The sequence below is a fragment of the Tiliqua scincoides genome, chromosome 8 (assembly GCF_035046505.1).
Source record: "Tiliqua scincoides isolate rTilSci1 chromosome 8, rTilSci1.hap2, whole genome shotgun sequence".
In the NCBI taxonomy this organism is placed as follows: Eukaryota; Metazoa; Chordata; class Lepidosauria; order Squamata; family Scincidae; genus Tiliqua; species Tiliqua scincoides.
In genome coordinates this window covers 48,173,896-48,197,960 of record NC_089828.1, presented here as the reverse complement: position 1 = coordinate 48,197,960, position 24,065 = coordinate 48,173,896, and the positions used below count along the sequence as shown (strand labels likewise).

The window sequence follows — 24,065 nt, the reverse complement described above, 5'->3', positions numbered from 1 at the left end:
GGTTTAGTGAGGGAAACTAGGGCTGAGAACCAATGTTTTGGAGTTGGCTTCATTTACTCCAGATCGAGAAGATCCCAGGATCTGGCTTTTGTGTACAGGTCCAAATCTGTTGTGCAAGCAGGGTGTAGCTGGCCATGGAATGTTCCCAAAAGAAAAACAAAGTTTCTCCCATGCCTGCCAGCTAGTGCGGGGCATGATCTTTCTCACAACCAAAGAAATGGCTTTCGGTAAGAACTGTGGGATCTAAGGCCTCTTGCTGTCAGCTCAGTTCAAATGCCATGAGACTCGCCAGGGTCATGCTCTCCTGACATGCAAATAGCACCACGTACATGTTTTAAACCAACGTGTCAGCACAAATACAAAAAAGAACTTGCCGGGTTAACATTTAGTAGGGCTAAGTGGAGTGATCCGGTTATTTCCAAAAATTAGACAAATCCATGGAGGGCAAGTCTAGCAATAGCCATTAACAGTAATAGAGAAATTAATTGTCCTCGTTCAAAGACAGCCTGCCTCCAAGTACTATTTGCCGGACACAAATAAGAGCAAGATCATTATCATCTCATGCCCTACTTGTGAGCGGTCTGGCTGGCTCCTTGAAGAATAGATTAACTCGAATCTGATCCAGCATGGCAACTCCTATGTTCTTGATGATTTTCTTGACAATAAGGTCTAAAATGGCATTGGCTTTGTCTACCGCAGCATCGCACTGTTGGCTCATCCTAACATTGGTGTCTTCTTTCTCAGAAGTGCTGCTGTTGAGGGAACTCTCCCAAACATGGAAATGTGTTTTTTTTTTACTCTGAAAAATAAACCCTTTAAATTCTCTGTTCCCCAGGCTGCCTCAGTATCAAGGGTTTTTAACATGCCACAATTGGTTGCCACACTGTGATTGCGTCAGCTGTGCCAGTGCCAAGGGGACAGGCCTGCTTGAGGGAGCATGGAGGTCTCAGTCCTACATGAATCGCACAGTCGCTACTCACCTGATGATTCTGAGGGGGTTCAGGGGGGCAGGCAAGCACACTACAAGAGTGTAGAATCCGTCACATGTGCAGAATCCAGCACTTCTCCTGTACTTCTCTAAGAAAGTACTTTCTTAGGCAGTCCTCTTATGGCTTTATAGCTAATCTTAGAAGCCATTGAGAGTGCTTGGCAAAATGTGGATGGGAAACAGCATTGGTGGATGAGCACTGCTCCCCCCCCCAAGACCTGATATCCTTGAAACCATACATGAAGACCCAGAAAAACAGGAAGTTACTCTCCAAGATGCCTGCGGAAAAGAGCTTTCCAAGCAGATTAATCAAGTGCGCTAACTACTGCCAAGCAACAGACAGACAGACAAAGTGAGCAACCTGTCTCTTCCAACAGAGGGCCCAATCCTATCCAACTTTCCTGCATTGGTGCAACCGCAATGCAACCCTGAGGTAAGGGAACAAATGATCTCTTACCTTGAGGAGGCCTCTGTGACTGCCTCCCCACCACAGGATGCAGCGCTCGCCCCATTGGCATGGCTGCGCTGGCACTGGAAAATTGGATAGGATTGGGTCCACAGTCATTAGCTTTTATTCCTGGGTGTAAACTCCTAAGGCTACAATCCTTTGCGTGCTTGCATGGGCCTTATTTTGGAGTAGACATCCCTACACTGTGCTGTAGATACAGCAATCATTCAAAATCTTACCCACTGACAGTCTGATCCTATGTCTGCTTACTCAGAAGTTAAGTTCTCTTGCATTCATGGGGACTTACTCCCAGGTAAGTGGGCCAAGATTTGCAACCCATGTCTCCCCTATAGGAAGTCTTAACAAGGTTTGTGCCCTATCCCTTTGCTGGGAGTCACTGGAGGATGCCCCCGGGTTTGACACAGGAGGCCTATGTAAAGTCTGGCCCCAGCAGAGGCAGTGAAAGCCTGTTACAAGCAAGCAAGCAAGCAAACAAACAAACAAACAAAGTGCTGAGTCACTCCACAGGTGCTAGTTGATTGCCTGCTGAGTAACTACAGGTGGAAATGGGTGGGGCTGATTAGCCCAAGCCTGCCCTGAAACAGGCACCCATTGGCCAGCTGTTTTATAAAACCAAAGCAGCCACTGCTGGACTATATGGGTTGTTGGATGGATGGCCGCGGAGCACTTTGTCGCTGTGCTCCACATATTGAGAGAGTAAGTGGCTGTGGTTCCCTGTGTGGGACCCACGCTTATTGCCTGTACTGAACTGCACTGTACCTGTAAATACATGTTTGGTGAACAACCCTGCTCTCTGTGCTGTGTTTCCATCCTCGATGAAAGCTTTCCAGCACAGTTGCTACACCTACACTCCCCGGGAACTGTGCCAGGCTGTGCGACCTTGGGCAGTGGGAGTAAGCCGTCTGCATTCACCAGATGCCAACAGTTATAACTTCACTTTAACCAGCTAGCTCCTTGACTCCTGACCCACCAAATGAACAGTGATCTCTCAGGTGCAATCCTATATAGCTCTACTCAGAAGTTAGCCCCATTTTGTTCAAAGGGAGTTACTTCTATCTTGGGAGTAAGCTCAATTGAACACATTGAGATTTACTTTGGAATAAACCTGCCTAGGTTTGTACTATTAGCAACCCACATAAGTCTTGCCTTACTGGATCTAACTCAAATGGGTCCATCTTTCTCCAGTAACTGCTAGAGCAGTGGTTCCCAAACTGTGAGCTGTGGCTCCCTGCGAAACCACAGAATCCTCATGAAAACCCTGCCTCCTGATAAAATGTATAGGATTTTAGCCCAAATGGGAGCCACGGCCAATGGCCCAGTAGATCAAAGGAATCACACCAGTCAAAAAGGTTTGGGAACCACTGGGCTAGGGGGATACTTCCCTGAAAAGCCCAAAACGAAGACAGTAAGTTGCAGTGTATTAACCAGGCCTACATTTTCTATCCTGGCTCTCTCCCCCCCCCCCTTATACCCAGCTTTGCTCTTGAAGTTGAGCATTTGTTCCCACTGCAACATTCATAGTCAGTCCCTGGACAGTTTCCCCAAAAGCACAGCCCATAACAAACCAGCTGTTCTCCCCCCTGCCCCTTCCATTCCTTAAATTGCAGAGACCACCCCAGCCCTTCTTGTCCACTCTTCGGTGAGAAATGTGTCCAAAATCTTAACAGCAAGACCAGCAGGGGAGAGGATTTACCTGACACACGACGCCACGATGGCTGGCCTCTGTACTCTGTACAAACAAGACTGCACTTTCTCCCCACCCACAGCCCGACACCACCCTCTGAAGAAGAAAGGAGCCAACCCTCCCAAGGCAAGAAATTTGGATCCAAGCCCAGGGCTGACATCTGTACCGTATTCTCATTAAAACACCATGCATGCAAAAAATGAGGGCAGCTCTCAGAAGGCAGCTGTTTTCTTAGCAGTGTAGCTCCTTACAACTGGGCTCCAACATTTGGCAAAGGAAATGGGTGTATCAATTCTTATGTAAAGTGGGGAAAAAGGATTTTGTTTATATGCTGGTCTTGTTTACCAGTATCTAATTTCCACTAGTACAGTGGTTCCCAAACTTTTTAGCACTGGGACCCACTTTTTGAAACACCTATCATTACCCACCTAGGTTTACCAGACATTTCAAAAAGGATCTATAAAGAGTTACGTATTTACTCACAAGCAATACTACTGCAAACACTCGCCTATAAGTCGATCCCACAGATAAGTCAAGGGCAGGTTTTGAGCAAAACAAAATCATGGAATTTTCTATGACCCTCGGATAAGTCGGGGGTTAAACTTAGGGGGTGTCTGACTATAGTTTTGTCTGATTTTAACCGAGGCCAGATCCTGAAAAATAACCTGCCAGTAATTGTTACCTAAGAACTGTAGTTTCTAATTTATTAAAAACATAGTAAAAGATCATAAGATACATTTTGATTCATTTTTAAATTCTGGTCTTCACCACCTTTTTGTAAACACTCTCAGAGTAAGTGCACTGTAAACAACACACCAGTAAAACAGTGGTTCCCAACCTGGTATTCATGTATTCCCAGGGACACACAACAGGACCTTTAGGGGTACTTGAAAAAGAATGGCATAATGGCAGAATTCCCAGATACCCCTCCCCATTCCCAGAATGGATGATGGCGGGATCCCAAAGGATCTCCTCTATGGAGAATTTGTGCAAGGAAAGCGCCCTACAGGTAGACCACAGCTGCGATACAAGGACATCTGCAAGAGGGATCTGAAGGCCTTAGGAGTGGACCTCAACAGGTGGGAAACCCTGGCCTCTGAGCGGCCCGCTTGGAGGCAGGCTGTGCAGCATGGCCTTTCCCAGTTTGAAGAGACACTTGGCCAACAGGCTGAAGCAAAGAGGCAAAGAAGGAAGGCCCATAGCCAGGGAGACAGACCAGAGACAGACTGCATTTGCTCCCGGTGTGGAAGGGATTGTCACTCCCGAATTGGCCTTTTCAGCCACACTAGACGCTGTTCCAGAACCACCTTTCAGAGCGCGATACCATAGTCTTTTGAGACTGAAGGTTGCCAACACAATGGCAGAAAAAGGCAGAGGGGAATAGAGCAGAAGAGGAAGCGTGGAGGAGAGCAGAGCATCACCCACCACTCTCCTCTACACTTCCCCTTTTACTCTGTTCTTTTTCATTTGTAGGGAGCACCGGAGGATGCCTCTGATTGTTGCATACCGCACTGAGTCAGGCGGCAGCAGAACAAGAGGAGAGAGCAAGGGCAGTGGGGAGGTGCCTCACAGGTGAGGTAGCGGACAGGTGATTGTGGATAATTGTGGCTCACCACCCAATCTACTTTGCTCTGCTGTGAAGGTCTGCCCCTTTCCCACTCAAAAGAGTCAATATACTGCAATGTGCCAAGTTTTGACTGTCACATGTTCAGACCGTGTAGTGTGAGTGTACGAAGTGTTGATTTCAAATCTCTAACAAAACTGTTCAGGGGTTCATGTTGAATCCCCCCATTTTGAGGGAGCACTGCACACATGTGAAATGACAGCCTGTTTTGGCCTTCCAGCCTTTTGTACACCACATTTCGGCAGGGCCGATCCAAGGCCTTCCCACACCTGAAGCAATGTGCAAATGCCACCCCACTTAACCCAGGGGCATGCCAGCCCCTGCCACTCCTCCTCCTCCTCCTCTTCTTGCTCCATTGATTCAAAAAGGAGAAGAGGAACAGAGCAGAATGGGGAGGTTGATTTAGTACCAAATAAATATGCAGAGTGAATACTGTAATGGGTTTTGTGTTTTGTGTCAATGGTTTTATATGATCAGAGTTTCCTTTGTGCCTCATAGAAACTTCATTTCTTTCCCCCTGGCCTTACAGAATGAAATATGACATTCTCTTTTGCAGAGGCATTTTTCCTAATTCTGTTTTCATTAACCAATAAATGTACCATTTGCTATCATGCAGGGGTGGGGGTCTGTGAAATCATTTGAATGTTAAAGGGGGTCCTCATTCTTGAAGAGACTGGGAATCACTACTTTAGTCTACCAGTCCTGAATTTCAGCTCTCTGTGTCTTGTGGAAGAACCCTAAAACTTGATTACCCACCTCCAATGAACAAGGCCTAGATATATTTGTATATTTTTTTCACCAAGCAATCTAAGTGGGTAAAATAGTGGTTCGCAAACATTTTTACACCAGGACCCACTTTTTAGAATGACCATCTGTCAGGACCCACTGGAAGTGATGCTATTAACCAGGAAGTGATGTCATGACCTGAAGTGACATCATCAAGCGGGAACATGTTTAACACCCTCCATAGGACAAAATCAAATCAAATTAAGTAAAAGTTTGCAATAAGTTCAAAAATTTGTTTCAAATAAAGAACCTTCCTAACTCTCCCAAGCAGTAGCTGCTTTGTTTAAAAAAAAATTCCTCAGACATCCCAAAGGCTGCAATCTTATCCACACTTACCTGGGCGTCAGCCCCATTGACTATAATTGTAAAAGCAGATACGTAGTAGCCTGTCAAAAGAACAGATCTCCAACATTTCCCTAAATGCAGTCACATAGCATGCTAACATCAAGTCTAATATATCACAAATAAAATACACATTGAAATGAATGGGGATCCAACTGAAATTGGCTCACGACCCTTCTAATGGGTCCTGACCACAGTTTGAGAAACACTGGAATAAAACAGCTTTGTCAAGTGATCCTCTGCACATCTTATACCTGCTTGCAGTGGACAGTGCGGAATCTAATCTCTCCTTTTGGAATTTATAATTCAGAGATGAACTAATAATTCAGAGTAGGGTGTAGTGCAGGTTGCAGCATATTTTCACAAGCTGGATCAGGCTATTTAACACCTTTTTTCTTTTTTTTGCTTTGCTTAGTTTAAAGGAAAGGTAGGAACATTAAGGTAACCACTGGAATGTTAATTCAACCACAGAGCATTTCTTCATGTTATCGATGATCTGGTAGAGCAAGTTTGGAAGGGAGCTGGCTGTGCTTAATAATGTATTGTGGAAGTTGTTGCCTGTTGGCAAATATTTGCAGTGCCATTTTCTGCTGCACAAGAAACACAAAGAAGATGGGGTAACAGAATCAGGCTCAATACCACACCAGTTACAGCGCCTTTGATTGAAGGGAACCCGGGAGTAGCGGCCACTCAACACCACTGAGGGGAAAATATTAAACCGGGCTAACATAAAAGCCCTCTCGAGAGGATTCACAAGGCGCTAGAAATAGGAATGCCCATTAGCAAAGGAAGGAAATATTCCGTAATAAGTGGGGGAACATACCCGGTTAAAGTTGAAAGAGAGCCATAAACATTCAGACTCCCAGAGTCTATCATGAATAAGGGATAACGCCTGATCAAAATTACTGTTAAAGAGAGAGTCTAAAGGGACACCAATGGAAGCTAATTTAGAAATACAGTGCGCTGACCAAGAGGATTGGAAAGGGTCTTTAAGAGAATAAGCAAGCAGAGAATCAGAATCAATCTTAAAAAAAAGACGTAACCAAAATTTAAAGGTGGATATCCAGGCCTTTGTAGAAAGAAGATGAGTACCAAGCTCAAAAGACAGAGTGGACAGTTTAATACAGTTGGGGACCAGATGCCAGTACTCAAAAGCATTACTAGGGTTTGCGTCACCCTCATGATGGACCTCCTCCATACAGAATAAATTATAATATAAAATGTACAGCCTCAATGCAGTGGCATCACTAGAGTTGGTGTATCCCCCATTAACTTTATTTATTTTAATATACAACAATACAGGTCACCCAACAAATCAGTAACCAACAAAAAAATAAACAATAAAAAAATCAGTAGCCACCTTGATGACACTCACACAACTGAATTAGAGTTCTAGTATTAGCTCTGATACATGGAAATGAGAGCTGACTCATACTAACACCTTATTGGTTCCCTGCTGTGTCATAACAACACCTCACTGGCTCTCAGAACAATCAGTCTCATTTGTCAGTTTTGAGTTAAGGGAATCCACTTTTTTGTTATATAAGGCAGTTGCGTTTTCCTTTCACAGGTTTTTTGGCTATAACTTTTGATAGAATACAGGTATTTCAACACAGTTTGTTTTGTTGCATTCAGCATTAAATCACACATCGAACAATATACACCATGATGGTATTAGTTAAAAATACCAAGATGTTCACAATTTTGGCAGTAGTGATATTACCCCCCCCCCGAATGCATCACCCAATGTGATCCATACTGCCCCCCCCCCAGTGATACCACTGCCAGTTCTGTAGCATGTAGGCTGGTAGCCTGCAGATTGCATTCTTCAGTCAACCTATTTTTTGCCTGGCCCACTGGTGTACACATTTGGTCCCTGTTCCATTTATGCAACATTGGGCAGAAATGGCTTAAGCAACAGTATTACCTGGTTAAGTAAGAAGCTTCCATTGCTTCTCATGGATGACAAAGGTAATGGGTGAAACAGTGGATACCAGATCTTCAGATACAGGAGGACACGTGTAGGAAGAATTCTGGCGCACGCTTGGCCCCCTGGTGTCTTGACTCCAGTAGGTCAGGCGCGCAGCTCCCAATTAGCTTCTAAGCAACCACGACTCTTAAGCCTTTACCAGTCAGCCAAGGAGTCGAAGCTACTGATCTCAAATACGGTAGTTCTTACCGCTCCAGGCTAACCCCAAAAAGAATAATATTTCAGAGACAGAGAGGTACAGTTCTGAACATATAACTTCCAAGTACAGTGGGCCCGCAGTATCTGTGGGGGATCCGTTCCAGGGGGATCCCCGGGGATACAGAATTTTGCGGATAATTAAATCCATGGAGGGGGGTGTGCTGGCAAACCGCAAGTGCTTTCCTGTTGCATCTGGGAGGCCTTCTGAGGTGCAGGGAGGCCATGCATGATCTCCCATCACCTCATTAGGCCTCTCTGGCGTGACTGGAAGGTACTTCTGGTTGCACCCAGGAGGTCCTCCAGCTGCAGGCCCAGCATCAATGGATATTCAAATTTACAGATGCCAAGCTGGTGGATAAGGAAGGCCCACTGTACCAGTTTCTAGCTCAGATTAGCTGCAACATTTGCTAATAGGAGGGCCTGGGTTTCCTTAAGGGGCAAACCCCCATTGGTAGATTTGCCGCCACCATCCCAATTAATAGCCAGCCACCTCAGCCTTGGGGCTATGGGCTTAGTCGGCTCTTGTGCCCCTGGCACTCCTCCGCTACAGGAGTCTGCCTAAGACTCTGGTCTAACAACTCACTTCAGTACCAGGTTGACCAGCTAGGCTGGATTTAGATGCACCCACATTCCTTCAGTACTCAGGAAAGACATAGAGCTAATTATATATTGGGCTTATTCTAGATATTAAATATGCTGTACATACAGCCCCTGCTGAAAGGGTGGTGCTGGGGGAGCTCAATTATCACGTGGGCCAGATAAAGAGCTTCTTAGAGTCATACCTGGCACATGGATTTTATGTTTGACACCCCTGCTCAAGAATGACTAAGGAGTCAATGTGGGGTGATGCAGACTAGGCCTTAGGAGCTGCAGGCTCAATGCAAAACATTTTTTGTGCACCCCTATTCACCAGGATGAGTGGCAGCAGTGAGGCACCCAGCAGCACTGCGAACTGCTTCTGGGGGGTGATTTAAAGTCAATCAGACCCAGGGGCAGATGTCCAGCTGCAATGCTCTCCTCGTCGGGCTCTCCTTACAACAACTCAGCATGCACCCACATTCCATGCTGGCATGGAAGATTCCATGCTGGAGCATTAATGAAGAATGAAATGCTAGCTGTGGTTGCGGGCACTTCACTCACTGCCCTAGTATTGGGCCCAGATTGATCAAATTGCCCTAAGGCTAGCCCTGATTCAGGCAGAGACTGGGTTGGTTCTTAATGACTAGGATCAACAGGTGTAAGGATCAAGTTTGGCCCTTATTCCACTAATGCAGGGCCCATGAGAGGAGACTGCAGGATGTAAACTGTACCTGAGCCCAGGGTCAAAAGGGGGGCCTGGTAGCCAAAGGAGGCCCCCCAGAAATTTCCTGGAATCTCAGCTGGCCTTGTGGAGAAAGACGGAGGCCAGGTCTACCGGGTGGGTTGATCTGGGTTCCAAATACCTTTCTAGCTACTGCCATCTTCCCCTTGCCCTGTTTTGCCCCCTCCCCTTTTGGGAAGGGCCCCAAAAGAAATTTTACACCCCCTGATAAAGTTCCTCTTTAATTTTATTTTGTCCCGTACACATGAATAGCTGTCATAGCCTTTTATGGAGAAAAAACCCTGCACTTGGACTTTACTATCAAGTGGACAAAACCTGTCCAACCCCAATAGTGAGTAGCCTGGAACCTAGAGGGGACTGCACCCCTTACAGGATCTTTCTTTGCTGTGCACACGCACACACACACACAGGGTCTGTCATTTACTAGTTAACTTGGCAGCCGCTAAAAGTGGTGACTTGGGGATCACTAGTTCCCCCTTGTGGCCAACACCAAGGATTACTATGGTAATATTGCTGGCTATTCTACAGCACACTACAAAATGCCCTTTATGATGATGGTGGGGTGTGCGCTTGGACAGTTTGTATACTGCAGTGGCCTTTGGACTGCAGTGCGGCTCTGCATAGTCCACACACACTGCAATGCCCACAGAATCCTTTGCCTGGCTGTAGCTTTCAAACAAGGTTATCCCAGGCAAGCTACCAATGAGTCTTCTAATTAGAAGTGCCAAAGACTGAACCTGTGGCAATCTGCAGGAAAAGCGTGCACTCCATCACTGGGCTGCAAGTCCTCCGATGTGTTCCTGTCCAGAGGGTCACAATTTACAGAGGGCCAGACCACCAGAGTCAGAGAAAGATGGAGGTTTAGTGGTAGCGGATGTATATTTCACACAGAAATCCCAAGTTCAATCCTCTGCAAACCCAGTGAAAAGGACCAGGTTGCAAGTGCTGTGGAAGAGCTGTGCTTGAGATCCTGGAGAGTTGCTGCTTGCTACACAGTACACCATACTGGCAGGACTGGTCCATCTGTAAAGTGGCTCACATTTACAGGAGCAACAGGCTCAGGGTGCCCCTTCAGCCGCCACACTGCTCCCTTCAGGCAACCAGAGACCTGCTTTCCACACTGTTAACACAGCAGGAAGCAGATAATCTGTTTCACTACCTGCTCTCCATGCTCCTTCCTCACACTGTCCCTTTAAACTTAAAGGAACTAGGTGATAAATAAGTGAGGTAAGGAAGCAGTGAAGCTGCCACTCACTTTGCTCCTTCCTTACAATTCCTTAAATCAGCATTTCTGATTTGTCCTCCACTGTACCATTTTTCATGGTCCACCTACTGGAAGTACCACCGGAAGTAACTGGTGATGATGTCATTGCCAGTTACTCCCAGACTGGGGAGGCCAGGTGAAACATGTCAAACACTGGTAAGAAGCTCAGGGAGGACAAGAAGGCTTTTTCGAGTGCATGGGAAGTGCACACTGGAGCTCTGCATGCTGAGCCAAGCTTCCTACTGCTTGTCGTGTTGCATTGCTGGTCTTGCTGCCAGATGGAGGAGGTCTGGGGGTCCCTTGAGTACCACCAGACACCACCTTAAGTACCACCAGTGGTACTCGTACCACTCGTACTCGTACCACTGGTTGAGAAACACTGCCTTAAATAAAACAGAAGTGCAGAAGACACTGGGAGCTCCTAGCCTGACCTACACCTTCCTGTACTGTGTAAAAGCATCATGCAGAAGGTGCAAGGTAAGTGGCTGAGGTTTTGTTTCTGAGATTTTGTGGGGGGAGGGCCACATCAGGTGGCAAATCCCATTGGGTGGCAGGCCTGGGGAGAGGGGGGTGAGGGCAAAATCCTCCAGGGGGCCCAGGCCATGACAACACAAACTACATGGTACAAAAATTGCAGGAAAATTTAGGAAGAGAGGGCCCAATAAGGTATATTGCCCTGGGCCCACTGCTAACTCTCAGCAGCCCTGTTGAGTAGCCTCTGTATACTGGACTAGATGGACTAATGGTCTGACTTGGTATAAGGCAAGTCCAGAAGATCATGCAGGAAAGGGAGGCTCTGTTTTGGTGTCTCCAAGTGTAGCCTCTTTACTCCACCAGTTACATAGATATGAGCCTGCTTGCTTGTTTTTTCAACACCTTAATTCAAATATATTTAAGTTCTAGTTATAAATACTTTGAGTATCGTTTTATTTTGCTTTAACCTTAATATACATTTATACAGGCCATAATAAAAATTATGCAACAAGATCTGTTTTTTCAGTTATTACACTACGGGTCAAGAATAAATGCATGCGGTTACAAAGGAGAGGTAGTAGAAACACTGTATTAAAGACCTAAAAATACAAACATTGTATAAATAAAAACACATTCAAATTAAATGCTGGAATTTCTTGTACAGATAAATAAAGGTAAAAAGTACATTATACTCTGTCAAAGCAAAGAAAAGGGGAAGTGGGGAGAGACCAACATCTCACACAGGGTTTTCAAATCCGTCCATGAAAACCGATGGAACTTGAATGCTGGCTACCCCCTTGCAGAGAAAGCTTGACCGATAAAAAATAAGTTTCAAAATGATCTCATTCTGAAGAATGGTGTGTGTTCAAGTGTTCAAGCAGCTGAATGACAATTTTTAAAAAGTAAAAGCTCTCAAAGGAGAAATTATTTTCAGAAGAAACTAAAGTCACCTAGATACTTGACAAGCTGCACACCACCTAAAGGGATGGCCAAAACAAGCAGCTGAAAAAATTGGTAGGATATGCTTTTCCTGTCTCAAACCCAAAGCGCCCCAGAAACGACACTGGTTTTGATGCTTTGCTATGGTAAGAAGAGTCCACGCCACCACATCCAGATTCCTGACTGTGTGCCTGTAAAACCCAGAATCAAAACTGCAGCACTGTTTTCTAATACAGTCCTGGGAAAAACAAGAACAAAGGTGCAGGGGGGTATGGAGGGATGAGGAACTGGTATTACAAAGCAGGCAACAATGCACAATTTCACATGCAACAACAGAACTAAGCAACCAAACTTCTACCTAGGGGAGCAAATAGCAAGCCACCCATCAACTTCAGAATGTTATTAAGAGAGTCTGCAGAGTGGCCGAGTTAATCAAGTATTAGACAAATAGTATAAAACGGAAAGGCCCATACGAAGACATGTTATGTACAGCTTTATCTGAACTTCTCCTACGAAGCTACATGTGAAATTCTGAAAAAGTTTGGTTTTCTGATTTGTGGGGTATTTTTTTTAATGTATACAGTAAAATGAAACAGGTTTTTTTTCTGTCCAGCAAGAGTTTGTTGTTGTGCCTTTTTTTCTTGTTTAAATTAACAGTTTTTCAAAACGAATACACAATTACCTTAGTAAATTAGTGCAATATAAAGTGTATGGGGGAGGGAATCAGGAAGAAGAAAACGTCAAGTTGTATATTCACAATAATAGACCACGCCCAAAAGAAAAAATATATAATTCCCAGGTCCATCATTTCTCTTAACAAGGTGCAGAGTACTCCCTTCTTGATGGCTCGAAGAGTAGTATTTACATGCACTCAGACTGAAAATGGGACAGTCTGAAAAAGCTTCACAAAACACAGGTTTATGGTTAACATTTTCTCATCTTCATTCCATAGTTTTGTTCTAGAAAGGAATCCTGCTGGTTCTAAGCCCCATAAAGAAAGCTCCGTTCTTCATGCCAGTCTTGCATAAGAAAAAATTAAAAAAAAACAAAACTCAGAGACCCAAGGACGGAAGTTCTGTTAGAAACATGGAGACGAGTCTTTTAAACCAGACTGCTCGGAGAAGGAGAAAAGGGAAAGAGGAGAAGTTGAAAGGTGAGTCTTCTCCAAAGTCATTTTGGATTTCTGCCCCTCTCTGAATTAACTGCATTTTTCTTTGGTAGGCAACCACAGACATTGAAAAGCCATCTTCCCAATGGGTGGGGACAAGGGTGGCAATTTGGCTGTGGCAAAGCATCCTTTGAGTGGTCCCGAGCAAAGCTTCTAGTGTTCGTAAACAGCCACTGCACTGTAGCAAAGGGCTGAGAGCCTCCGTTCAATGCTAGATTTATCTGAAAGTAAAAAAAATATTTTTGAGTACGTTCATTTTTTAAAAAATACCAACATGTGTATAACAATAAGAATCAGTGTACAGAAATGGAATACAAACCAAACAGATCAAAAGGTGGAATACCTTGAGAAAATCTGGAAAAAATATTTAAATGGGCCAGTTTTAAGGTGCTTGGTGACAAACCACATTAAGAAGAAAGGGACTGGTTAACGCAGCCCCACCCCCCAATGAGCTTACATTTGTTGATGTTTTCTATATCAACTGGATCTTGCAAGATCTTTGCAAGGCCTTCCAGCAGCAGAGCTGCTTTGTGGTATCGGTACGCAATGTCTTCTGTTTGCTGAAACATTTCATCCAGGGCTGCTGCCTGTACCTGAGGAGAGTGAGAGAGATATGAGCCTGGAGACAGAGAGTGGCAAGGGCCCCAACAATTACTTGTGAAGATGGGCAACATTGGTTCACAAAGGTGGGATACAAAGTAAAATGATAAACTACACACTATGTTAAACATGCAGCTTGGTTGCCATGTTTCTAACAAACACGCAAATTGGTTGCCAAGTTGGCTGAGTTTGGTTGCCAAGGATTGGAAGGTTGGAAGAAAGGTGCCCTAGGCTGGCTTCTGGGAGAACTATATTAGATTTGCAAAAAGTAGTTCCACAACAGATATGGATGGTACAGTTTAAAGAAGGGTTCCTGTTCTCTGCCAAGGAATACGGGCTACTAGGGTTGCATAGTGCTGAGGGAATTAAAACTAATTGCCGTTGGACAAAATGGAGCCTGAATAACTTTGGAGACAGACACACACAGAGGAATTAACAAGCAGAAAGCCAAGTTTAATTAATCCCTACGTACGCCCATTCGCTGCCTAATTTGTTTGTGTTCCTGTTTTAATGGCAACACATGGACTTAGCACTGGTTTTATGCAAGCCAAACTGGGTGGGTGGAAGTCATGTATGATAGATATCCTGATGATTGAAAACAAACTAGGAAAAGGTTTTCAGGGAGAGTTTGCAGCTCATTCCCCGAAAGATTGCCACTTCTACTTATAGCTCCATCCCTTAAGTACCCAACTGCCAACCAGCTGCTTAGCTCCAAGCAGAATGGGTAGTACCTACCACACTCCTCCCTCCCCTGCAACTTAAGGTTTTCCATTCCGTACCATTTCCACAGCACAGCTGTAGATGAGCTTCTCGGCTGTTACGCTGTTGATTTCATCAACAAACCTCTGTTTGTCTGAAAAGAACTGGTTCAGTTTCTCTGTCAACTTTTTGCACATGGCAATGCAGAACTTGTACCTCTCATTCAGGTTTTTGACAACTGCAAGGGGGAAGCAAGAGGAGGAATAGTTAGGCTGTGCTGATGGACCTGATCAGTACTGGCTGTGCTATGAGCCTCCAGGCTGGTCCTCATTATTGCTATCACCTATTCAACACCCAACTCCTTTTGATCGGTGCCGTACAAACCACGGAGAGCATCATGGTCTATTTCCAAGGTCTCGCACGTCTCCACCCCACCCATGAACACTGCTCAGATAGCCCAAGTCTCTTGCGCTCTCTCTATTCATTCTGTTTTGGTGCCCCCTTTGACTGGTACCTAGGTTACTGCATCCAATATTCCATCCTTACAATGGTCTAACCATCATCACTATTTGCTCTTCTACGACAGCAGCTCAGGCAACCCTCCCATCTCACCTCTCTCACACATACACAATCAATCAAGCTAAGGGCCATTTTGTCTGAATTCCTCTCAAACCCAAGCTGAACGGAGTGCGCAAGTTCACATCTCTCTGGCCTCAACTCCCACACATTCAATAGTGTTTCCCAAATATGTTCCAGAGCTGCTGGGGCTTCCTCCCCCTAAAGACACCTTGCCCACTGCTACCTGATCATACTTAGAAACTGGCAGCCATCAAGGGAACATTGGGAGTGTTCTAGATTGTACTCTCAAGCCAGGAGTCGTACTGAACCTGCACCCAAAAACTGGCTAAGTATTTATTTATTTTTTTACAGAGCCTGAAATCTCTTGGTTGCCTTGAAACTGAACGAGAACAAAACCCTAACACGCAAGTGGTAGTGACTGGGTCAAATTAAGTGGTTCAGTCATCCAGCAATGCAGTTTGTACTGCCCGAGGCACATTTTATTTTCCTGTTCTCTATCCTGCTGTGTGCAGTGTGTTTGTAAAACTGCTTTTAAAAATCAAGTTTGTTTTAAAAAAAAAAATTCAATTAAATAGTTATTTGTATTCTCCTTTTACAGTTTATCTGAACCAGATATTGGACCATTTAGAAAAAAAAGTCTTACCTACACAGTTTAAAAAACCAGTGATAATCTGAAGCAGAGCTGAACCCAAATCTTTAATCATTTGATTCTGTGCCCTAGAATCTCCCCTAGAATCCTCTGCTACATTCTGGAGCTCCATGGCAATCAGTAACCTTGCACAAGGAGAAGAGGTAGGCAGCAGAGTCCCTCAGCACGTACCTTGCTTCACAGCGGTAGACAGGTTCAGTTTTGCCAGCTTGATCTGAGCTTTGGCCAGGTGTAAGGATGATGCCAATAACTGGGCTGCTTTCATGTACAAAACCAGCTGTTCAACTTGCCTGAAGAGAGAAAAAGAAGTGCCCATTTGAGGAGCATCAACATTACCCTTCAAGCACCCTCCCCCCCACATACACACACATGCTGGTCAAGAGTGAAAGTCTTGCTTGAAAAGAGAGTGAAGGAATTGGCAGTAGTGGGACAGCCTGTGGTAGGAAGAGTCTTGTTTGCAACTGAAAACCTCGAGGACGTGCTCTCTAGCCTTTCAAACGCAGTTCTTCCTCCATCCCGAGCCTTGTTGCTGGGAAGCTGCAAGGCAGCCCTGGTAAGCCCCCCCCCCATGTGTGCCGAACACTGTGGTCAGGTTGGAATCCGGTACCCCAAGTATAGAGATGTCGAATGTGGCTAAATGCCTTACATTATTTTTTGAAGATTCTCTCGCGACAGGATAACTTTACTTATTTGATCTTTTCGGATCCTTTTGTAGGCACCTGGGGAAAAAGGTGCTTGGATCATTTCAAACTCTGCGATCTCTCCCCAGAGTGTTTAATGATGATGAGCCCGGGAGACGCAAAAGAAATTTTGCGTCAGAGGTTGGTAGACCTTGAATTGAGATCTGCGAGAGCCAGACTTTCAAGCTCTTGCGTTTTCTCTTGCCAGATATTTTTATAATATTGTTATTCCTAAATTTAGGATTGCTTTTACTAAAGCTAGGTGTAATGCATTTTTATCAGCTGTTCTTTTGGGGTGTTATGCAAGGCGTCCCTACTCAGAGAGACTGTGCCCCTGCCCTCAAAATGTGGTGGAGACAACTGCCCACATTGTATTGCAATGTCCATACTATGATGATTTGAGATCTAAATTTATCTCCCCGATCTTCGGTATTGAAACGGGGATGCAGGTGGAGGAAAAGTTTGCTTTTTTGCTTTCTGATGTATACTCAGATATATCGCTCAGGGTTGCCCGCTTCTATTATGCTGCACAGTTGGTAAGGAAGAAAACTGAGAGTGTAAATCTCTGATTTTATGATTTTACATATGTGTAACGGGGTGCCGGTTTTAATTCTGTGTATTTTGTTTTGTTGTTTGTGATCAGCTGGTCGGATGACCGTAAATAAAGTATCTATCTATCTGGTAAGCCCAATCAGTTTCATTTTGCTTAGTTATTTCAAAGCGGTATTTTATACTGTATTGTTTAGCTATTTTAAAGCAGTATTTTATACTGTATCTCCAATATCTGCAGCTCAAGGCAGTTTAGAACAAAAATTCTGCATCATAAAAACTGCCATATAAAAAACTGTAATACGTAGATAACACATCAGCAAAGAGTCTTTTGGGAATATATAGCATACCCATAAAAGCTGGGTCAGAACCAGAATACTGAACAGCATGATAGAATTTTAAAAGTCTTCAATCAGGTCCTACAATTGAAGAGGGAAGATTATGTCCTACTTTACTATTATATTATATATACTATAGTACTATACTACTACTATACTATAGTAGTATAGTAGTATAGTACTATACTATAGTACTACTATACTATAGTATAATATATACTATTATAAGGTTATACACTACTATGGCTTGGCATTTCTGCACATAACTAGAAGCAAACTGGACAGAATACCTTAGGGCAGTGGTTCTCAAACTCTGAGGGAACTTTACTCCCTCAGTAAGTTCTTGCGGAGAGGGGCTAGGGCAGCAACGCGATCCCCAGGATTGCGTCGCTAAGGGGGGCGAGGGGGGAGCTTGTGACATATTATGTAGGCAGGGCTGCAGCAGGATGCAGGAGGTGTGGGGAGCCCTCCGCAGCCCTCCCCCGGGGCTTGGAATGTTCAGATACAGCAGGAGCAAAGCACCTCCTGCAAAATAGAAGTGCTTTGCTCCCGCTTTTCCCGAACGTTCCAAGCCTTGGGGAGTGCTGTGAAGGGCTGCGCAGGGCTCCCCGCAGCTCCTCCAGCCCTGCCTACACAATGTAAGTCACAAGCACCCCCCTCACCCCCCCATACAGACCCCTTAAAGGGACGGGGGAACACTTACATGAACTGGTGGGTCACGACTCACCAGTTTGAGAACCACTGCCTTAGGGAGGTGTTCCCTTCACTTGTTAGGTGTGGAATTTCTTCCCCGGGGCAGTGGTTTTCAAACTATATTCTTGTGGTTCTTTGGAAGCTTAGCATCAGTCCCTCAAGCAGACAAACCTCCACAGCAGACATGTTTTCCTCCCACCTGCCACTAATCTCCCTCTGCAACAGGCAGCTGAAGGGGGGTGGGAGGTGTGTTCCACATCACACTCCCAGTTCATAAAGGTCAGCGGTGGAGCCTAAGAGGCCCAGGCAACACCCACACGAAGTGAATGTGCACCACACAATCAGCATGTGACATGCCATGATTATGTGAGAGATGAGTCAATTGAAAATGGTTTCTCAAAAGGGAAAAAACTGAAAGATGCTGCCCCAAAGATTCCATAAAGCCCAAGGTCTGAGGCACAGGGTACCTACCCCCACTCTTTGCTAAGCTGGCTTATCTGATCGACGACAACACTCTCCTGGATCTGATACAGAGACACTGCTGTAGTGCACAGCTCTGGGTTCCCGCCTCGGACAGCGGTCAGGTCCAGCACACACTCTGTGAAGGCCAGCATCAGGTTCAGGTGGCGAAGGGTATCTGTGTGCTCTCTCTGGCAGGTGGGAAGGAAACAGGCAGTTCAAAATTTCACCATGAACCAGTCCATCAATGGGTATCACCAAGGCCAGCGTATCACCTCTGAAGCAGACTTCCAGATTGGAACAAGACGAAGTGGAAGAGGATCATGCTCCTTCCCTGACCAAGGGCTCCTATCATATTGCCTTCCCTAATTCCCATGGTGGAGACACCAGAGGGCATGGAAGACACTGGAGACAACAGCAATGCAAGGAACCCAAATTGTGGGTCTGCTAGCATGTGAGCAATAAGCCACAGAAGTTAGCTCATTTGTGGAACTTATTTGTTCTTCTACCAAAGAATTTTAAAATAGCAAACTCAAACTGTTGAAATATAATTTCTTAGCTGCTCCAGTTGCTTTCATTTAAGACCCATTTGGAATTAGGGAGTTTCCTTTACAACCAGATGTTTTAAATTAACACATCAGCATGAGAAAGGCAGTGCTATCACCACACTGCTGCTTGCTTTATACACATTTCAGCTTTTCACAGAAGTATCAAGGCTTGCCCCTCTTCCATGCATTTAATGGCCTTTTGGCTGTACCATATACAATTTAAAGCAGGCATTTGTGAGAGAGAAAAACTACAGCCACATCTCTCGCTCTGCCAACTGAAAGATAACACTTCATGCCTGAGATGCAAGTGGGCTCTAATCCACAAAAGTTGCTGCCATAAGAAATCTGGTAGTCTTTAAGGGGCTTAAAGCAGACACAATTTAAGTTATTTACAATATGCTAGTTGGTTGCAAAATGATAATATAGTTGGTCAGAAATGCAGAATTGGTTAAAAATTCAGACAAATTGTTGAATCTTCATATTCCTACTGCAACTCTGGACCTGATGCAAGTTTTTGATCAGTGCCCCTTCACTCACATTTCTATCAATAAGAGACAGGAGTTCACACATCTTTCCGGAAGATTTTATGGCGCGCTAAGTTTTTAGACTGGTTCTTCTTATAAACTCAGAGTAGTAAGTGAAACAAGTAACAAAATGATTAGGCTCCAAACTCTGAACCTGGACTGAATTAATTGGGCATTACTGGCATTGGGAAAATGTACAGTGTCAAATGATTTTTTTTTTAAGCTATTGTTCCTTACCTCCATCAAAGTTTCTTCTGGCAGTTCAGGGGCTTCAAAGGTGATAAACCCCTCCAAGCTGGGAGGTGAAGTACCGTAAGGCATGTACTTCAGGCATGGAGCTGCCTCTGCTCCAGGAGGAGATGAGCCCAAATAAATTCCAGGGGGGGAGCCCATGAGTACACGGCCACTGGTAGAACAGAGAGACCCTCCGGAACTGCTGGAACCAACTAAAGAAGGGGGAAAAGAAATGAAGCATTTCAGTCGAGTAGGCTAGGCTGGCTCCAGGTTCTGAGTGACATACAGCAGGAAAGTCACCATCAAGGTATGCTGGCATAATTCTGAAAACCATCATCATTCAAGGGAGAGCAAATATTTGCAGAAAGAGGATCACAAAGATTGCTCCCAACCTCCCAGATTTATCTGCGAGAAGCCAGAGAGAAATCAATATATAAACAGTAAGAATGCGTGGGTTTTGCTGATTCTCTCAAGGGTACTGCAGCAGGCAGGCAAAGCTAAGACTCTGTAAATAGCTAGTTCAAGGCACCCTGATTATGAGAAGTCAAGAAAACAGGATATTTTTGTCTTCCTTGATTATAGAGGCATTATGACTCAACAGTGTTCAAGAAAGAGCAAGCCAAGGCACAGATCATGGCCTATGAAAGATCAAAAGTAGCCTTGGAACAGCAAATAAATTGCTGGTAGCAGCCAGAGTGCATTCGCGCATGCAAGGGGAGCTTAACAGTGTGAACAAAAAGCCACAGTTTACTTCTTGCAAATGGAACGTACCTGCAAGCAGACGCAGACGCAGACACACACACACGCACACAACACAGCCCTCTGAAAGCCTATTTTGCGACTCAGACCCCCCCATGCCCTCCTTTTTGCTATTCACCATGCCCTTCTGGCATCTGCCTATTACAGCTGCACAAATAATTTCTCAACATCAAATTCGCTCAAAGTTATCCATCCAAGAGAGACAGACCCTCACCTGATGTCGTTCTAGCGCGGAGGACCATATGGGTGCAGGCTGGAGGAGTGGCACTATTGGGAGGGGAACCTACAGTAAACATCACAGCCCTTGAAGGGGCGCCAACTCCCAGGGACAGAGGTACTGCTGCAACACCACAAGTGCCTGGTGGAGCTAGAGAGAAAAGATCAGAACTGTTGAGCCCTTATGAAACAACATCAACACCACCCATGGAACGCACACACAAATACAAACTGTGCAACACACTGCTGCCGGGGGAGGGCAGGGGGCTGTCAGTCCCCTTGAATTTCAGTTCTTCAGGTTTCTTTCCACCTCAGCAGCTCAATGCAACTTTTTCTTCAGATCCCTCGTAGCAAAACGTTATCTTGGCCCTGGAAACCTTACTACATTTTGATCAAGATACGGCTAAATGTTTTCCCCACAGTTTCTCACTCGTCACAGAAAATAATGGTGCTTTTAAGCTGCAAGCAGTACAAACAGCCTAAGCATTACACTCAAACACAAGCATAGATGCAACAGGAACATGATTAGAAGTTGTGAGAATTTAAATACTGAACATATGCATGAATCTCCAGGCTGACACATTTTCTTTATTTTTATCTACAGTCAACAAGTGGAGCCAAATGGCCAGGAACTACGAGAAATACAACTTGTAATCATTCTTTCTACAGCTTAAACATACAGAAGATAACTACAGTGACACAGCAAAGCTAGGATGACTGCATTATCAGTTAGTACTACTGTTGTGAATGGACACTGTGCTTATCTTGTATATGGTTACGCTTTACAGAGACCTGTGACAAGCTGTACCTCTTGCAGTTCCTAGTCATTTTGCTCCACTGTTGACCATTTTTATTTCTGGTTGGCAACCTTCAGTCTCGAAAGACTATAGTTTAAGCCTACAGCACCTGGTATTCCCATGCGGTCTCCCATCCAAATACTAACCAGGCCTGACCCTGCTTAGCTTTTTATTTCTATGCATGCATGTTAATATTGATTTACTTAACCACACTGAGGTTAACACACTCTATGCATGTAATGAAGTTGGCTTCAGTCCATGAAACCAACATCACAGTACCAGTCTTTTTTATGCTATGAGAGACTAATGCCTCGAAGCCCTCCAAAAGCATTTAACAGGTAAATGATACTGAACATGTTGGTCATCCCTGGTTTAAACCTTAAATCTTTCCCCCACCCCCAATAGACACCAAGCTTAAGTAAATGCTTCTCCACTTGATCACATTCAGACTTTGGCCTCTTCTCTCTTCTTCCCCTCACTCTACCCCTCCAACCCAACATTTGGTCTTGCCAAGAGTTCAGGCGACTCACTGTTTACCTGTATCCATTGGCCGCTCAGTATTAAGGCTGTCCGTGCTGCCCTGGTAGAGCTGGCTGCCGAGCGCTGCCTTTGCTTGCTGATCTGACAGCTTGCCTGTGCTTACCGACCTAGGCAGAAGAGCAAAACAATGTAGAAGAATCCAAAACAGGGTGTCGGGAGAAAAGATTTGTGACTTCTCACTTTGAGGAAGGTGGGAAAGCAAGATGGGAAAGCGAGACTGCTTGGATGGGAGGAAAAACTAAGAACGGGGTCAGGAGGGATGTGGGTTTATTGACAGCTGCAGCTGTTCAGGTGAAAAGGCAGGACTGTTGGGCAGAGAACTGAACAACTGGGAATTCTGAGCTCATTCATTCTAGGAATTCATGAGCTCATGGGAATTCATGGGAATTCTGGGAATTCAACTGGAAACTCAAGAGCTCGTGCACAAAACTATGTTCTTATACTCAGCTTTCGTTTTTGCTACCACATAAAAGTAAGCCTTTAGGAGGGAAAGAGTCAACTGATGTTAAGTATATCTAACTCTACTCTGAATCATACAGTAGGGAAGAACAACAACTGAAATGAAACTGCAGTTTTATGTAGAAATTGCAGATGGTTATTTCTGCAAAAATCTCACACAGCCACCGGACTGGTGCTGCTGCTTTACTTAACTTAAGGGGTAAGATTTTAGATTCCCACCCACCCCACCCTAAGTGTTCAAAGACTGTAGCACTGCAGAACACACCATGAAGACCACCATAATATGTATTAAATATTACACATACAGCAGAAAGGCATGGCAGGAAATGGGGTTTGTAATAGTGATGGAGAATCTGCTTCCCAGTTTTAAAAGCAGGAAGCATTTTGTTAGACATTTCTCTGTGATCAGAATTCTAGTTCAGATACAATGCTAAATCGTGGTTAGCTGTTTGAAAAATGAGTCATAGCAAGCTTTGAATTCTTTGTGCAGAAGATTGAAAGAATTAACTGAAGAAGATTTTGAACTAACTGCAGTTTCCCATGATAGCCCAACACAGGGAACTGTGGTCTATTCTAACTGTGGTCAGTCAAGACAAACTAGGATCAAACTGTGGTTTGGGCTAAGCCTGCTAGACACTAAATTCCCAATTTTCAGAGTACCAGGAAAGAGGCTCTAATGGGTTGCTAAACTGCATCTAATTTGTGTATGTCTAATGCAGGGGTGTCCAAACTTTTTGGCAGGAGGGCCGCATCATTTCTGACATTGTGTCGGAGGCCAGGAAAAAAGAAATTAATTTACATTTCAAATTTAAATAAATTTACATAAATGAATATATTAGAGATGGAACATATGAATGAATGAAGGTCATGCAATAGTTCAAGGCCTTGCACAAAGTAAGGCTGGCCTTTCCGTCACTGCTGCATCACAGACATGAAATAGCAAGCAGTGGAGGAAACCCTCATCCCACAGCTCACATGAGAAATTGAATAATCGTCCTTACGCTGAGAGCAGCTGCATCGGGACAGCATGGGCTCCAGTAAGTCTCTGGAAGGCCAGAGGCTCTTTGGAGACTGGGGGCTCTCCGTAGGCCAGGTTGGGAGTCCCCAAGGGCCACATGTGGCCCCCGGGCCAGGGTTCAGGCACCCCTGGTCAAACAAGAACAGCGGGAGGAGCTGTTTATTTTGGGTAGTCATCCCTAATTAACAACTGCTATGATAATCAACACAGTGTGTAAATCCAGCCCTAAGGGCAATGAAAGTTTAAGTAGGCAGAATGTTCTCAAAGTCAATCAGATACAATTCTTTTTAGATGTTACTTAGTAGAGATAACTATTGGAACAAAAACTCATTTACACAGCAACATCTGTTCAGATTTCAAATCTGTTTGCATACAGGTTTTGGGGCAGTGATGAAACGAACGTCAACAGCACACAGAAAACAAACAAAAGAGGAACTTGCTGTGGGAAAACTGCGCCAGGAAGCGAGGGCTGCATAT

General features: G+C 44.7%; 2 protein-coding genes across 3 annotated transcripts in view; both read right to left on the bottom strand.

The window, feature by feature from the left end:
• ALDH3A2 (aldehyde dehydrogenase 3 family member A2) overlaps positions 1-3,193 on the bottom strand; it is a 34,622-nt gene extending 31,429 nt beyond the window's left edge. The window contains exon 1 of the mRNA XM_066635050.1: positions 3,151-3,193. The gene's annotated coding sequence lies outside the window, so the exon portion shown is untranslated. The remainder of the gene's footprint in view (positions 1-3,150) is intronic.
• An 8,383-nt stretch (positions 3,194-11,576) lies between these two features.
• The window catches only part of ULK2 (unc-51 like autophagy activating kinase 2), a 78,285-nt gene continuing 65,796 nt past the window's right edge, over positions 11,577-24,065 (bottom strand). For both annotated transcript variants that reach the window (XM_066635697.1, XM_066635698.1), the window contains 8 exons: positions 22,109-22,218; positions 20,773-20,925; positions 19,803-20,011; positions 18,506-18,684; positions 15,946-16,064; positions 14,627-14,784; positions 13,705-13,840; positions 11,577-13,468 (listed from right to left, as the gene is read on the bottom strand). In XM_066635697.1, the coding sequence (XP_066491794.1) occupies positions 13,401-13,468; positions 13,705-13,840; positions 14,627-14,784; positions 15,946-16,064; positions 18,506-18,684; positions 19,803-20,011; positions 20,773-20,925; positions 22,109-22,218 (1,132 nt within the window). In that variant the 3' untranslated portion in view covers positions 11,577-13,400. The remainder of the gene's footprint in view (positions 13,469-13,704; positions 13,841-14,626; positions 14,785-15,945; positions 16,065-18,505; positions 18,685-19,802; positions 20,012-20,772; positions 20,926-22,108; positions 22,219-24,065) is intronic.